Raw genomic sequence first — 16,999 nt, forward strand, 5'->3', positions numbered from 1 at the left:
CAGCAAGATGATGGTGATTGTGGTGCTGCTGCTGTTGATGTTGCAGACCGACGTATATATATATATATATATACGGCAGGACGTATAAACTTGATTAAATTGAATTTAGCGCGAAGCAAATGGTAACCGACGATCGCTCACTGCTACTGTGCGCTAATATAAGTCTCTTAGTACTTTGCGTTATTTCCGATCTGCTCCAGTCTGTCGTCGTTAACGTTGATGTGGATATTGACAGGTCGTTCGAGATCGAGCAGCTCGGACGGAGATTGCCTGGAATCACAGTCATCAGACACTAAAACCGTAGCTGGGGCGTTCACTAATGTCCTTCGTGCTTCGGGCCCATCGGTTTCGTTACTTCCAGAATGATGATCAGTAGCAAGTGATGGGAAAGCCACCAACTCGTCCACCAACCCAGCAAGATGATGGTGATTGTGGTGCTGCTGCTGTTGATGTTGCAGAACGTGGTGGTGATTATAGTGAGTGCTCTTTGGCGTAGAATATGACCCGCACAGCAGCTGATTGCGGTAATGATGGTAAAGCTGATTTTGTTGTTGTTCTAGGTGATGGTGTTGTAGTGATTGGGAGAGTTGCTGCGATGATTGATCGGTGTTGTTGGAGCTGGAGGTGGGCAACAGCGTTTGATCGAGATTGAAGAGCGATTCATTTTTGAAACTATCCATTGCCCCGAAGTGGTCGACATGCAGAAATTTCAACTCGTCATCGTACGAAGACTGATGTTGATGTTGCTGCTGTTGAAGATGTTCATGATGATGTATACTGGAGGGATGATGCGGGGAAGAATCATTTTGCGAGTTGATATCGCTATGGCTTAAAGAGCAACATTCAACGATCCCGCCAAAATTCTCCGGTACTCCTGCAAGCGGACGATCGGAGATGGGCGTCATTGCGTTACCTGCTCCCAAACACTCGTTGCCAGCTCCGCCATTGATCGCTGTCGTGCACAATAGCGCTGAAGATGATGGCAGCTTACAACTGCTGCCGACGAAGCTGTTCCACTCAAATGTCAAACTGCTGGAGCGGCTACCATCCAGAGAGTTGAGATTGTCAAAATTGAGGTTGAGAAACAGGTTAGGTGATAGCTGCCCCGGCGATGACAGGGATCCGATGGTGAGTCTAGGTACGTCCGCATCGACAATGCCATAGTTAACCACATCGCCCGAAAGGTTGGGTGTCTGCAGTGAGCCGGCATCAAAACCGACCGCTGAACTATCGCTAAGCGCGGAGCCAAGTTGAGAACCAGCGTACTCATCTGTTGTGTCTAGCTGAGAAACCCTGTGACTTGGTCCAGCGTGTAGTTGATGCAGTAGTCCGTGTTGCTGTTGGTGATGATGTTTGATGCCAGTCTCACCGATACAATGAAGCGATTTGCCAAGAATTGTAAGGGTGCCAGTTGACGAGTGTGGCGATTTAAGACCATCAGTACCATCTACACTCTTTATCATCTCCTCTTTCAATCCCAGCTCATCCATCTCACTGCTCAATACGCGTTCTTCTCCAGTTTCACCACCGTCACCTTCACTTTCACCCGAGTGCCCCTGTAGTCCTGAATCACCACTAAAAATATTACCGGCAATGTTCGAGCCACAACCAAGGTCATTGTCATAAACTCTCTCAGGTACCATCGTCGCTTCCAGGTTGTTGCCGTTACCGCCATGTTCTGTTGATTTCCGGTCGTCCGTTCCGCCACAAATACTGCCACCGACTACAGTCTTTTCGCTTTTCCGCCACTTGGCACGTCGATTCTGGAACCAAACCTGCACTCGAGCCTCGGTCAGATCGATACGTACGGCGAGCTCCTCGCGGAAGAAGACGTCTGGATAGTGCGTTCGCTGAAAAGCTCGCTCGAGTTCCTGTAACTGAAACGAGTTGAACGTCGTTCTACTTGATGGAATAGAGAAAACAGTACTTTACGCTCTATGTTTATAAAAGGTGGATTTTGGTTGATAGAATCCCCAACGAACAACAATTGGGGAACCATTCGTACAGTGACGACTAGGGCCATACCTGTAGCGACGTTGCTTTCGTTTCATGGTGGGGTGTTACTGAAGGCGCAGTATGAACCGTCACTGTCAGATCAGCTTTCCCAAAGCGCGTCTAGATGGTGCGAAGTCCAGTGACCGTTTCTGACCAGTGCGTCTGCCGACTTGGGAACGAACACCTCTAGGCCTGCAAAACCTAAACGACATATTCGAGCACCACCACTACTATCACCCCAATAGCTACAGGAAGCAGGTGAAAGATTTTGCTACTTGCCCTTCTATCGTCTTCCATCACCTCGGCCCCTTGTGCACTCAAACAATCGATCGATTTGATTGTTTCAAGCATCGTAAAAAAATGCATTAGAGGTTCGGCGCAAAAAGGTAGGAACGGTCAATGCGGCTACACATAATGCACTGCTAAGGATTCCGGAGCACAGGAATGGACTTATACCACATGGTGTTATTTCATCTGACTTGTGACGAGCAAAAGGTATAGCAGGTGAGCGGTCTGCTATGGGCGTGGTGGTGTGGTGTCTACCTGAAACCGTGCGGTACGAAACACCCTCTAATCGGTGATTCTTAGTTCTCTGTAGCAACAGTCGCTTGTACCATCGAGCCGATTGAGATTGGAAAAAGATGATGGCGTTAGACAGATTTCAGGACTGATTAAAGCTCATCAAAACCTACCCTTAAGTTTTCCAGTAGTTTTACAGTAGTCGTACATTCATTTACACCATTGTTTCTTTGAAAATACATTTATATAATATTTCAACAGTCTGGTACATCAATATTAAGGTGAGTGCACTGTACAACATGAAGCTTTTTGTAAAGTTAGTGCTCGAGAAATGAACAAGTGTATTTGAAAATAATTTTTTTCGATTTTCGATTATAGACCATCTTCGACTACTCCATACAACTACTGAAGCCGAAAGTTTTCCAACATCGATCTTTCCTTTTGCTTTTGTTTTAAGCTCGTTTTTCACACAGGTACAGCGGAAGCGGGGGCAGGAGGAGGTTTACCGAGTTTTACGTTGAACTGGCGTTGTGCTGCATCGAACACAACACAGGATTAGACATTTTCCCTTCTACTCTTTGTATCGCTTCTAAGGCAGCTGTAACTGCTGCATGCATGTTCTAAGGCAGCTGGCATGCTTTTCCATGTTTCTAGTGCTACATGCCTTCAGTCATATTCGGCCTCTTACATTTTCTATTTTGATTTTTCACTCCTTTTCAGGCCGACAAGTAGATGATTCCGCTTCGGGTAGATAAACGGGATTTGCAAACCAAATGAAACCGGAATTTGCTTGCCGTTAGTTCTACTTGTCAATTCAACTCAGATTATATTGCTTTATTGACAACACTGCCTTATTATGATATCTGGCAAAGGATTTCAACCTAAACCAAAACATGTTTTAGTTTGCATATTTAGTCTATATAACACATCGCTCAATAAGTCCCGGGACTAACTATGAAAACAACATTTTATCAGCAAAATTCTTTATTATTCATCAACATAATCTCCTTCAAGCGTAATACAATCATTCCAACGATTCTCTAACTTTTCAATGCCATGTTTGTAGAACGATTTGGCTTTTGACTCAGTAGCAGCGCTCACCTCCTCATTTGAACCAAATATTTTTCCCTGGAGCATCTTTTTGAGATCCGCAAAGAGCCAGTAGTTGCTGAGGGCCAGATCCGATGAGTACGGAGGATGAGAAGGCAGTTGGAACTCTAATTCGTTGAATTTGGTCATCGTTTTGATTGGCTTGATGCGTTGTTGCTTTTGTTCCATTGTGAGCAAACGCGGAACCCATTTGGAAAAAATCTTTTTCATAGCCAATTTTCGGTGCAAAGAAGTAATCAGTTGATCAGATTCGGAATACTTCTTCACGCGTAACTTTGGAGGAGGATCTCTGATTGTGAGGCATGGGTTTTGATCTGCGGGTAAGCTCAATCAAGCTTTTACATCTTGGGCCCTGTTATGACCCAGTGGACAAAAGTGATTGCCTGGACCGCAATTTCACCCCAGTGGCCAAAAGTGAGTGCCTGGACCGCAATTTCACGTTCCAGTTTCACGAACCATTCGAGAACCATTCGCGGTCTCATACAATTTTTGTAAGGGCCAGTTGCTATGGATGGTGAAACGAATGGTTTGTGAAACGGCGCAAGGAACGGACCGCGAAAAATGAACTCTCTAGCGTGATCCCCTTGTCTCCCTCTCTCCTGTGTGTCCCCTCTCTTTCTTCGTATCCCATTCTTCCTCTCCCATTTTCTTTCTCCCTAGCCAAAATAACACAGTTGGTTCGGTTTCGAAGCGTATATTTTCTCTCTCTTTTTTGGGTTCACGTTCACTCTTCACATCATTATAGCGGTCGTAGCAATTTGGTGCGTCGACAATATCGCTTGTTGGTGACGCCGTAGACACGTTGAAAAAAGTTTTGCATTGGAATCCTATGCATCCTTGTTAAACATCTGAAACGAGCAAAGCGAAAACATTTCAACATTATTTGATTGTCACTGAATACTGTCCAATAAACTTACCTGGATTATTTCTATCAGGATCACACACGAAGGAACAAAAAACACGCACTTGCACTTGACCTGGGGCACAAAATTCGACTGCCCGTTCTCTCTCGAACTTATAATTTTTACTCAATCTCGCTATCTCTTTTTTTGTATTCCTCTTCCTTTCGCTCGTCTGTTCGTCTTCGCGTTCGCATGGCCGCTCGGCTCTGACACCCTACCCTCCCTGTAAATGAAACCCACAACCTCGCGCGTGAAACTCCATCTTCTCGTGGTTTCTCCCGCTCTTTTACCCAGCTACCTACGAGCGGACCCTCATGAACCGGCCCGTTCGCCCTTTCTCGTCCTCGTCGCAGGCAGAGGGGCGTTCGGATTCATCCGTTTCAGCCTTCCTCGCCGCCGTCGCAGGCAGAGGGGTAGCTCGGGCACTCAATTTTGCTCAATGGGAACAAACTGTTTCATTTTGGCTATGGGGGATTATGGGAGAAAGAAAACGAAGAAAGAGAGGGGACACACAGGTGAGCGACAAGGGGCCGTTCGGTACGGAATCAGCAATGCGGTACTTAGAGTGGCCATCAAGGAGCACCCGGAGACGTTTCGCCAGGTGTACCAGGAGTGTTTCGACCGAGGGGTATTTCCAACCCCGTGGAAGACACAGCGCCTGGTACTGCTCCCGAAGCCAGGCAAGCCGCCCGGAGAATCGTCATCGTTCCGCCCCCTCGGAATGATCGACGGCGCGGGAAAGATCCTGGAGCGGCTTATACTGGACCGCCTCAACGACCATCTAGAGGCTCCGGATGCACCTCACCTATCCGCTGCCCAGTACGGATTCCGCCGCGGCAGATCCACCCTCCAAGCACTACAAAGGGTGGTGGACGCCTGCTCGCTCGTCCGATCGAGAAGCATCAGAGACCGGAACGCGGACCACTACATCATGGTGGTCTTGCTGGACGTCCGTAATGCATTTAACACTGCCAGCTGGCAGAAAATTGCAGAGGCAGTTCAGCGCAAAAACGTTCCGGCCTCCATCCAGGTGATGCTGGCCAACTGGCTCACCGATCGACGGCTCACCTACTGTTGGGAACGCAGCGTGGGAACACAGCATTTCTCGTAAACATAGATAGGCTTGATAAGGATAAATATTAGGTTGAACCAAGGGACACGATTCATCGCGTGGGTCTAGGAACGCGTCCTAAACAAACAGAAATGCATCTTCGTGGATCCGAGCTCAAGTGCGAGCCGGACGGATTCTACGAAAAGATATGCACCGCGTGGGTGCAGCTGTATTAGGAGAAGATAGGCACCGCGCGGATGCAGCTGCCTTTAGACAGGGTAATAAATGCATTAGGTCATAAAACAGAGCAGGAATCATAGCAGCAGCAAGGGTCATAAAAACTAAGCAGGGGACCCGAAATAAAACTAAGCAGGGAACCCAGGGACCAGAACCAAACATAGGCCGGAATAGGAATCCAAAACAGAAACCAAGATAGGAACCACACAGAATGCTTTTCTCGCTCTGTAAAACTAGTATATAAGGCACCGAAAATTATGAATAAAGTCAGTTATCGATGATACTTCATTAAGACGTGTACAGCGTTTTACTCGAGCTGTCGCGGTAACCGTCCAACTAGATCCGAACACCCCACCGATCCGGCAAGCGACCATACGGAGACCGGCAAAACGCCTCAGAGCGGGACCTACTCTAGTCATCGCCTGCCACGGATATCCTAATCCCTTCCTTCCCCAATTCCTTTCCTTCGTTTGTCACGGCCGGTGTGACAACTACCGTGGCCAACCTTCGCGGGTCACGACCGTCAGCCACCGACCGTTACACCTACGATACCGAGGTTGGGCCGGTGTCGAGGTCACTGTCGGCTGGCGTACCACAGGGATCCATCCTGGGCCCCACCTTGTGGAACGTCATGTACGACGGTGTCCTTGACGTTGAGCTTCCCGCGGGATCTGAGGCTGTCGCCTACGCAGATGATCTCGTCCTTCTGGTCCCCGGCAGGACGGCAGCCGAAGCATCGCAGCGTGCGTCATTGGCCTTCAACGCTGTGAACAGGTGGATGGATGCTCACCACCTCTCATTGGCGCAGGGAAAGACGGACATTGTCATGGTGACAAGGAAGAGGGTGGATTCCGATGGAGTTCAAGTCACCGTTGGCGATCACGCCGTCACCTGCAAACCGAACATCAGATACCTCGGAGTGCAGCTGAACCACAGGCTATCGTGGGTTCCGCACGCGAGAGAGGTCGCGAGGAAGGCTGCACTCGTGGCCAACGCAGTGATCCGGCTCATGCGGAATCACAGCGGTCCCAAAGGAACCAAACGGCGACTCGTGTCAGCGGTAGTGGAGTCAGTGCTTCGCTATGCCGCTCCGATCTGGCACGAGGCCGTCAACGTCCGTGAGGGACGACGCCAGCTGTGGCGAGCGCAAAGGCCATGCGCACTAAGGTCGGCGTTCGCGTTCCGAACAGTGGGCTACGGACATCGCGTCGTGGCATCAGCGAAAGCACGGCGAGGTGAACTTTCACCTGTGCCAGGTGCTATCGGGGCACGGATTTTTCCGAGACCACCTGATGAGCATGGGGTTCACATCATCGCCGAATTGCAGCCGGTGCGGGGGCGTGGCGGAGACAGCGGCGCACGCGATATTCGAGTGCCCCCGGTTTGAGGTAGTGCGCCATCAGTTCCTCACCGTAGACGGCCTGCGAGCCACCCCAGAGAACCTGCAGCAGCTCCTCCTCCGAGGACAAGAGGAGTGGAGCCTGATCACGGAGGGAGTGACCCGCATCACCAAGAGGCTGCAGAAGGACTGGAACGATGAGCGTGCCAACATGGCGGCCGCTCATCATGGCGGTCAGGACCACATCGTCGCAGCCCAGACAGAGGCCCGAACCGTCACGCACCGAGCGCGCTACGACCGCAGGAACGCGGCTCGGCCACTTCGGATCGGACAGCGACTGCACGTGCAGAGAGAGAGAGGCACTCGGTTCCCCCCACCGAGGCTACGCTCAGAAGGAGGGCTGCTGCGCGCGAACGAGTGCGGGAGCACCACCGCGCGCGCAGTCGACTCTTAGCGCAACAGCAGCAGCGGCAGCAGTAACTTGGTCGTGCAAGCCAGCACAGATCGGGTGATAACTGCCGCATAGCGCGTGCAGGCCACTCCTCAGGGAGTTGGCCATACAGAGCAGCTTTGGCTAAGGACTAGGTATACGGACCTAGTGTTAAGCGTAAAAAGCTCCAGAAAGGAGCAAGACCCCTCTCCATAAAATACCTCGCGGTCACTTATGGGGGGAAGTGGGTTGCGCACATCTGGAGTTTTAGTCGGTAGGAATCCGACATACGGTGCTGCCCGTATCTATGTAAGATTTCTCCAGATGTAAAATTAAAAAAAAAAAAAAAAAAAAAAAAAAGGGGCCGTTCGGTGAGAGAAGCAAATCCACTACTCACTACATAGACCTATCGACGGATCACTGCCATTCCACCATGCAAGCTCTATGGGAAATACATGTATGAAGCAGTGGTTCAGCAGTGGATGAGTTTGTGGATAAGCTGTTGAATTTAAAGTGAGAAGAGCGGAATTGTTCACTGGGAGGGGAACCCTCTCACGGCGCGCACCGGATTTCTACCGTAACAAGCCGCAGGATAGCGGAGTAAGGACGCTCGCTCCATACATTTTGCCGATATAAGGTTCACAGAGCTCGTCTTACTCCGGTAAAACCGTCATAGTGAGAGCGCTGGTATCACAGGTTGAGATCCGCGGCTAGAAAAATGAAAAATTGTGTGATTTTTTTGTTCGGGTAGCACGGGCACTAATTTTTGTGCACTGTGTAGTTTCTTGGCCTGCCATACATTTTTACCAAGTTTCTCATACTGTGGACCCCGGGTCACGGTCCATTCCTTGCGCCGTTTTACGAACCATTCGCGAATCAGAGCAAGTGGCCCATACAAAAATTGTATGAGACCGCGAATGGTTCTCCAATGGTTCGTGAAACTGGAACGTGAAATTGCGGTCCAGGCACTCACTTTTGTCCACTGGGGTAAGCGTGCGCGCGCTGCCGTCCCGCGGTTGTCTCGCTCCCAGGTGTTTACGCCTCGGCCTCGAGTTACGCTCGAGTTTACGCCTCGGCCGACCCGTAAACGTTTTGACAGAGGCGCAGCAGTTTGGCATTAATCTGTAATGTCAAAAACATTACGTTACGCCTAATGTAGCTCCCCAGATACATTTTGACCAAGCTTCTCATACTGTGGACCCCGGGCTACAAATCTGTTGGCTAGTGATGAGAAACAGTGGAAAATTATTCAGAAAAGCACTTTGTAGGTGGTATTCAGGACAGTGATCGCACGATAGTTCCTACAGTCCAATTTGTCGCCTTTCTTAAGGGGGATAGGGCAGATAACTCCATCCTTCTACTCCTCCAGTAGCTGTTCTATATAAAAAATTCTCGCAATCAGCCAGTGTAAACAGGTGGCCAGCTTTTCCGGACCCCTCTTTATAAGCTCCGAGACCATTCTTCCCAGCCAATTTACTATTTTTCAGCTGCTTGATGGCGCCCTTAACTTCGCTTATCGTTGGAGCTGGTACGTCTTCCACGTTTGTCATATCGACGGGATCGCCTTCTTATCCGCCATGGTCCTCTGCTTGCGCGCCATTCAGGTGTTAGTTTTTTTATAATAGGACGTCGATTTTATTCCATAACTTAACTTAAATTAATTGACTAAAAGAATAAAAAGGAATCCCACCCAGCCCACATTGTTTCTTCCACTGTATCCACTCCGTAGGGCTATTCGGAGGGAGGAACGGGTATCGTTTACAAGTTTGCTGTGATCGCACTGATCATGGCCCCAAGCGCGGGATTAATCTACCACTTGTGCCACTGCTTTTGCACGGAAGGTACACGGAACGGACGGAGTACACGGAAGGCGCACATGGTCTTGTAGGCAGTTCGGTTTCCGGAAGGGGAAGTCTACCGTCGATGTGGTACGATTGGTGGTCAATACAGCTAGCATGGTCAGAGACCAAAACAGCGGAGGCAACCAGTTATGTGCGATTGTCACTGTGGGGCTACATGAGGTGTTCCGTAATGATTTTGACATTAATGATTAATGCCAAACTGCTGCGCCTCTGTCAAAACGTTTACGCCTCGCGCGAGCCGTAAACCCGAGCGTAATTATTTTTTTCATACGCTTTGCTTACAAACAGAGGATAATTTATGTTCTTATTTGCTGGTATAGCAACAAAATCGGAAAAAACAGATAAAAACATTCAGATATCAATTAATTTCTCTTCTATTTCTATTTTCTTGGACCAAAAACACGAACGTAAACACGTTTCACGTTTTGTTTTTATATTTTTGCTGCCACACGAAGCGTAAACGTTTTGACGTTACAAATTAATTTTACGCCAGTTTTCATGCTTCGTGTAGCCGCCTAGTCACGATTGACCTCAAGAATGCCTTTAACAGCGCTAGCTGGCTGGCTATTGGACAGTCACTGCACAGTATGAGGGTTCTCGATTACTTGTGTCGTATACTGGGTAGCTATTTCGATGGCCGGGTCTTGATTTACGATACCGACTCAGGCCCACAGGAAATGCAGCTTATGGCAGGCGTGCCCCAGGGTTCTGTTCTGGGGTCTACGCTCCGGAACATGCTGTATGATGGGGTCCTGCGCCTGAAGCTGCCAGTCGGGACTTTGATTGTCGGCTTCGCCGATGATATCGTCCTAACGGTTTGTGGCCCAAGCCTGACAGAGGTTGAAATGAATGCGGAGCGGTCAATTGAAATGATGGAAGCATCGATTAATGGACTTGTGGTATCCCGTGCCGTTGCCGTGGCACAGGTATCACTTTATCTCGGACACGTTTTACTTTTGTTCACGTTTGTTCAGGAGGTGTTTTATTTTTCACGTTTCTTCGGGATGCATGAAAGTTGACGACGGGGTCAAATGTCAGACTGACTAGCTGTGCCCTATTTCTTTGTCTCCCGGTCGCGTGCCGACACGCACACTAGCGCAAATGATGTCAGATGTCGATTAGCGTTTCGATCGCCGGCCGGCACCCACACTAGCAGCTGCTGCCGGTACCCACACCTGCACTGCCTGATTGATTGGTGTGAGTCTTACCACCACAGACTAAAGGCTTATGAAAGGCTTAACTTCAAGACCCACGATGAGCAGGCCTCCAGCAAGGCATTGAGGGCGCTTGACGCTCTTTCTGGCATGATGCGCAGGACTGGGGGCCTCAGCAGCACCTAAAAACGGTTGCTTGCGAGTGTCGTCACCTCAGTACTGCGTTACGCCTGGGTGGAGGCACTGTCGTCGAAGTGGAATCTGGGGACTCTCAATCGAGTCCACCGGTTGGCTGCGATACGGGTCTCAGGCACCTTCCGCACTGTATCCCTGGCGGCCGTGAGCGTGGTTGCTGGAATGATTGCTGTGGGGATCCTCATCGAGGAAGACAGCAAGAGTTACGAAAGCCGAGCCCCGGGCATACGCGCCGAGGCAAGACCACGATCGATAGAGCGCTGGCAACGGGAATGAGAAAACGAGGTGTACGAACGATGGACGTAACGTCTAATCCCAGACCTCGAATGCTGGCTGCACCGGAAGCATGCGGCTACCAACCACTCCTTAACCCAGTTCCTGACTGATCACGGATACTTCGGAGTATCTCCATAGGATAGGGAGAGCTCGGTCACCGCAATGCCCGAGATGTGAGGGCGTGCTGGAGTCGCCGGTGCATGTCCTGTTCGAGTGCGCCCGGTTCGACGACGCCAGGGGGCAAATGCAGCATAGGGTCGGAGATGGACTTACTGTGGAGTCCATCGTCCAACGCATGTGTGGAAATGAGAAAGCGTTCGAGGGAGTGAGCGCGTGTGTTGCAGCCAACACAGCCATCAGCAGCCATCACACACATCACAGACGAGGACAAGCTCTAGTTCCCCCTTTCGAAGTAAAACCGGTGACGGTAGTCCCGGAAGGGGTAAGATGGAGAACCAAGGAGGGGTTCAGTGGGTAGAACCGCGAAGGTGAGTCCCACATGGCGTGCGTAATTGCATTCCCCTACTTGCAGAATACAAAAATAAATAAAATAAAAAAATAATAAATAAAAAAGGCCAGAAGGTGCAATCGGGGGAAAGCGTGATCTTCTTGACGTACAAGTACTTCCGGAAGACGCCGTGTTCGGAGAGAACCTGCGTCAAATGGAAGCTCACGTCCCCATGTTTCCGATTCATCCAAGGCTCCACCCTTGGGATAACGCGGTGCGCCCATCGTGCGTAACGACTTGCGCTGGGTCTACCCGCTTGATGGTCCCACTGTTGCTGCCACCGTCGCAGCGACTCCTCGCGCTCTTGTGCCCGGATCTGCCTTCTGGTTGCCCGGTCGGCTCGGTCGGCAGCTGCTCGGTCGCGGCAACGCACATCTTCGCCCAGCATGAGGCAGGGAGGCAGCATCCCTGCCAGTACGAAAGCTGTGCTGTGCGAGACTGTCCGAAACGACCTAAGAACCCGTTTAGCGGCACGGGCCCGTTCGGCGTTCAGTCTCCGCTGGCAATACTGGAATCGCAAGGCTCCAGAAGACACAGGCGCCGCATACCGCAGCAGGGACGAGGAAACTGCGGCCAGCAGCTTCCGTTTGCCTACAGAGGGTCTTCCATGGTTCGGCATCAGTCGGCCGACCGCTCGCGTCACTCTTTCCGGTCTAACCGCTGTTGCAAGCACGTGCGGCTTGAAGTTCAGGTGGTCCTGCAGCTCCACTCCAAGATACCGCACCGTGCGCTTCGCCATAAGCCTCACGTCGCCTGCGCGGTAGAGAACAAGCTGCCTGCCCCTCCTCAGGCTGCTGACGACCAGGGCTTCGGTCTTGTTGCAGGCCAACTCTAAGGATTGTCTGCCCAGCCATGCCTGAATGGCAGTTATCGCACTCTCCGCTGTCGCGGCTGCGCGTCGTGAGGTAGTGGCCGGGACCAGTAGCGCTAAGTCATCCTCGTATCCTACGATGCGGACTCCCGGCTTGAGATACCCCGTCGTACATAGCGTTCCACAGTGTCGGCCCAAGGATCGACCCCTGTGGCACCCCAGCTGTTACGGCCCGACTTCTTAGCCCCGCGCTTGTTTGGTAGAGTAGCGTGCGGTCGCTAAGGTAATTCCCCAGGATTCAGGTGTTCGTCGTAGCTCTGCTTGTGGAAGGTGGCTTTTGGTCACCTCACGATCGTCCTTCAGAATATTACTATCTTTATCGCGGCACATTTCGGTCCGCAGTATAAAGCCTCTGCGGGATGCGTTAAGTTTCTGGTAGAACTTTTGTCTTTCCTGAGAATGATGCAAATAATCCAGTTATACACACTCCTCCTCCTCCAGGCAGTGCTTTCTCTCCCGGAAGATACGGTGTAGCTGGTATCAGTTACCCGATCGACCATGTTCGGTCAACAGCGGTCTCTAGACTAGGAACATAAAAGGTAAAAACCCTTTTTATAAACTTTTAAGGTATCGAGAGGGTGCTCCTTTCGTGGAGTACGCCAGGAACGCATAAGCGTATAAATATGAGCCTAAAATAATCAATAAACCGCAGTAACAGAATAGACGCCCAACATTAAACCCGTATGTAATTAGTTCATGGCCGGCGACATAGCCGGGCCAGGTAAGAAACCATAAGAAAGAAAGAACGATACATGTAAGAACGGTTGAGTGTAATGGGTAATAAAACTTAGTTTATTGGATTTAATTGTACGATATAAAGAGTGGTAACTAATGGTTCTCTAACACGTCTTGCTCTACTGACCGCCGTCATGTAACTGCCACTCCCTTCTTGGCGCGTCATGCTCATCCGCTGTCATTTGCGGTCGCCCTGTGAAAGTTCTACTACCTATCTCGATTCTGGTGAATATTCCGCCACCATTCCCACATACATCACAACGGTTTCGCTGCATTTTCTTCCGTCTGTGTGTTTCCACGTTCTGACGATAGGCACTGCGCATATTAGTCTCCCGCGCAGCGTTCTCATGTAATGGATCTTCTCAGTCTTCTATCTCAGTTTTCTACAGTCGTCGTCGAACCACTCGTTCCGTTGGGTTCGTCTCACGTGGCTGGTGACGTTCCCAGCTACGCTGTTGATGGCTGTTTTGATGGAGTTCCAACAGACCTCGAGAGGAGCTTCCTCCAGCTAGTCCTCTTCCGGCAGCGCAGCTTCGAGCGAATGCGCGTAGTCTTCGGCGACGTCAGACTGTTTCAGTCGCTCGAGGTCTAACCGGGGCGGGCGTTGCTACCGAATGTTATTAACTACGGATAGTTTTGGGCGCATCTTATGTCTTCCACACACCGGGAACGTAACTTTCGTAACGACACGTAATTTTCTCGTACCTTTCACACCGGTTGCGAACGGCAACAGAAAAATCTTTCGCCCTGTCGTTCGGGCAAAAACAATTAGACACCTTGGGTTGTTAAAAACTAATCGAAGACTACTCAACTCAACGGCGGTGTATGGAGGCCTTCAATCAGAATGTGGTCGATCTGTGTCTCTGTTTGATTTGGTGACCTCGAGGTGTACTTGTGTAAGGGGTTTGCTGGAAGCAGGTACTACGCACGGCCATGTTCTTGGATGTGGTAAACTCGATACATCTTAAGCCCTGTGCACACAGAAACTGAAATGAACTGAACTGAATGTAGCGTAACAAGCGACGCGTAAAAACGCGTTGTCTTGTATGGGATTGTATGGGACCCTTCACACCGGTGTCGGCGTCAACTTCGTACGGCGACGGCAATTCTGTATAAAAAGACAAGTTAAGAACGAGACCGTGTAGAGTATCTTTTAAAAAAGGGTTGTATTCTTTATTCAACACTTCTTGCACTACACGATGCTTCGCGGGTTACAATCTTCGTGGTCTTCACTCACTACGACGATGTTTCGGATACCCTATGATGCTGGAACGCACTGACCGCAGAACCGACGTAGCTCGATGGAAGGCACAACTCGAAAGAACAACTCGATGTGATCGGTTGATCGTTTTGTATGACTCTCGGATACGGATTGTTGGTGGCCGTGTGAATGTTTACATTCAGCTGAGAGTGGTCCGTGATCTTCGATGTTTATGTTGGACCTTAATGCATGAAGGCAACTATGTTGTCTTAATAGAATCGTGCTCAATGCATGAATGCAACTATGTTGTTATTTTGGAGTCGCGCTCAATGCATGAATATAACTATGTTGCCTTTTCGAAGTCATGCTAACAGTTGGGGTGGTGTTAACTGTTTATGCTCACCAATGTTTATGCTTGGTGTTGTGCTAACTCCTCTCCTCTTAAATAACTTTGTCCTCAAAGTTTGTTCATTGCATGACGATATTGGCTTTCTATCATATGGTTCGGCTTTTTCCATTAGTTCGGTATCGTTTGACATATGGATACTTATGTTTCGTTTTCGCTTTATCGAAATGAAGCAGAACATGAGTATGGCGAAACTGGCTGTAATTGCTATTCCACTTAGAGAGCCAAATAGATTGATTTTCCAGGAAAAGGAGTTGTTTTGCAAGCTGATTGTTTTTAATTTATCTCGGTGCTCTAGTGTGAGATTGTTTAAATAATTTACTGGTGGTTCGTCGATTACGTCAATCTCTGTTGCCATTATTCCAAGAGTTGGGTGATATGATCTTGCGGGTATTGTAATTTCGAAATTCGTAAATTCTTCTCCATTTATGTATATACTGCATTTGTTAAATTGTATAAGGAATGAACCTTTGAGTTGCTGGTTTATGTTACTGCAGTTGGAGGAAACTCCGGCGATTGCGTCGTTTATGAGAATATTTGTTTCGTCGATTCTGTTTATTATTCCATTGGAATAAACTTTTTCGAAAACGCAATCAGAATGATTTCCTTGTAAAATTCTTTGTACACATTCTGAAGGATGGTGTAGAATTTCGCTTGCGCAAGTATAAAGATCTCTGTCTTCCTGATTACATGGTTGCAACAATTCGAATATATGAGTTTCGTTTCGAACGAAGTGATTTTGTCTTAAGAGTATCCTTTTGTTATTGGTGATTATGGAGTCGACGTAATGATACTCAAAAGTATACTTGGATGTTTGTGGGTATTTCAGCATGTAGATTACATGTGTGGTGTTCATTGTTACTTGTGCTGTTGATTTTGCCAACATTTCCTCTGATGATGATACGGATATGTTATGTTCTGATAAGAAATTCATCATTTCATTAAGTTCTTTTATACTCAGAATTTTACTGCTTGGAATGCCGTGCTTTGCCAATATTATAGCTTCCTCAATGCTTTCTAAGTGGTTTTGCAAAGAGTCGAGATTCGATATTATGATGAGTTGTTGTAGCTCAATCGATCTCTGTTTGAATCGTTCATGCACGAGTGTGAGGACGTTATTCGTGATGGTAGTTACATCTTGGAGTCGAGAGTTTATTCCATCGTTGATTAGCACTTGCCTGTTATTTTGCACAATCAATGAATTGAGTGTTGAATTGATTATGCGAAGGTCCTCAGCATCTGGGTTTCCTGCGATCCACTTCCAAACTGTGCCGATTGCGTCCCATCGTTTTTCTCGCACTATGCTAGGCTTGATTTTACAGTATGTTTCTTGCAAGCGTTGTAATTTTAGGCGTATAATACTATATAGGGGACCTGAATCGATATTGTAAGCTAGATCTGCATAGTTTGTTTCAATTACATCTTCTATTTGTTGTATATCAAAAGGATGCAATAGATTTAGATTTTATCGGCCTGACTTTCATATATTTAGAGAATTTGTCTAACGAGGAGATGAATAGATTATTGGCATTGTACGCAAATATATCGATATGAATTATTTCTCCAGGGTATTTTGGGATTGGTGTTTTGGTTGTTAAGTATTCTTGGGGTCTTCTTTCGTATTTTTCTGTTTTACAAATTTCACATGTTTTTACAAAATCTCTTATGATTTTTGTCATACCAGGAAAGTAGTAGTAGTAGTAGGAAAGTTTTTATGAATTGCAATGAATTGTCTTTGGCGTTTCGGTGTGCAAAATTGTGTGTTTCCTTGACTTTTTGTAGTTGTTCTTCTTCTGTTTGTAGATCTTGAACTTGTTTTTGTGAATATCTAACTTTCAATGTTTTTGGATTAAACATTGTTTTAAATATTTCCTGGATTTTTCCCATGGTATGTTCCTCACATAGAATTCCGTTTCTAGTTGCAGGGTTTAGGAGTTTTTTAAATTTCTCTTTAATGAATTCGTTGGAAAAGGTAGATTCACAAAATATGTGCCTATTATATCCAGGGAATGGTACAATATGTTCGTAGGAAGAATTGGGTGTTATACGGAAAATTAATTGATTACGTAAAACGTTAATTGGGGCTTCAGTGGATGGGATGAAGGAATTGTCGTCATCTTCGGCGGAATGGTTTGTTGGAGTTAGTGAGTTAATTTGTATTCTAGATAGGGCATCTGCTACTATGTTTGCTTTACCTGGTTTATAGTG

The 16,999-nt window shown here is 48.2% G+C and overlaps 1 protein-coding gene across 1 annotated transcript; it reads right to left on the reverse strand.

Annotated features, from left to right (window-relative positions):
- Window positions 1-81: 81 nt before the first annotated feature.
- LOC131214099 (uncharacterized) lies at window positions 82-2,181 on the reverse strand. Its single transcript, XM_058208462.1, has 2 exons — window positions 2,026-2,181; window positions 82-1,899 (listed from the first exon to the last, which is right to left on the reverse strand). Exons 1-2 carry the CDS (start codon window positions 2,049-2,051, stop codon window positions 168-170), a joined length of 1,758 nt encoding a protein of 585 aa, XP_058064445.1. The 5' UTR covers window positions 2,052-2,181; the 3' UTR covers window positions 82-167.
- Between the last annotated feature and the right edge of the window lie 14,818 nt (window positions 2,182-16,999).

The sequence above is a fragment of the Anopheles bellator genome, assembly GCF_943735745.2.
Source record: "Anopheles bellator chromosome X unlocalized genomic scaffold, idAnoBellAS_SP24_06.2 X_unloc_1, whole genome shotgun sequence".
Lineage (NCBI taxonomy): Eukaryota > Metazoa > Arthropoda > Insecta > Diptera > Culicidae > Anopheles > Anopheles bellator.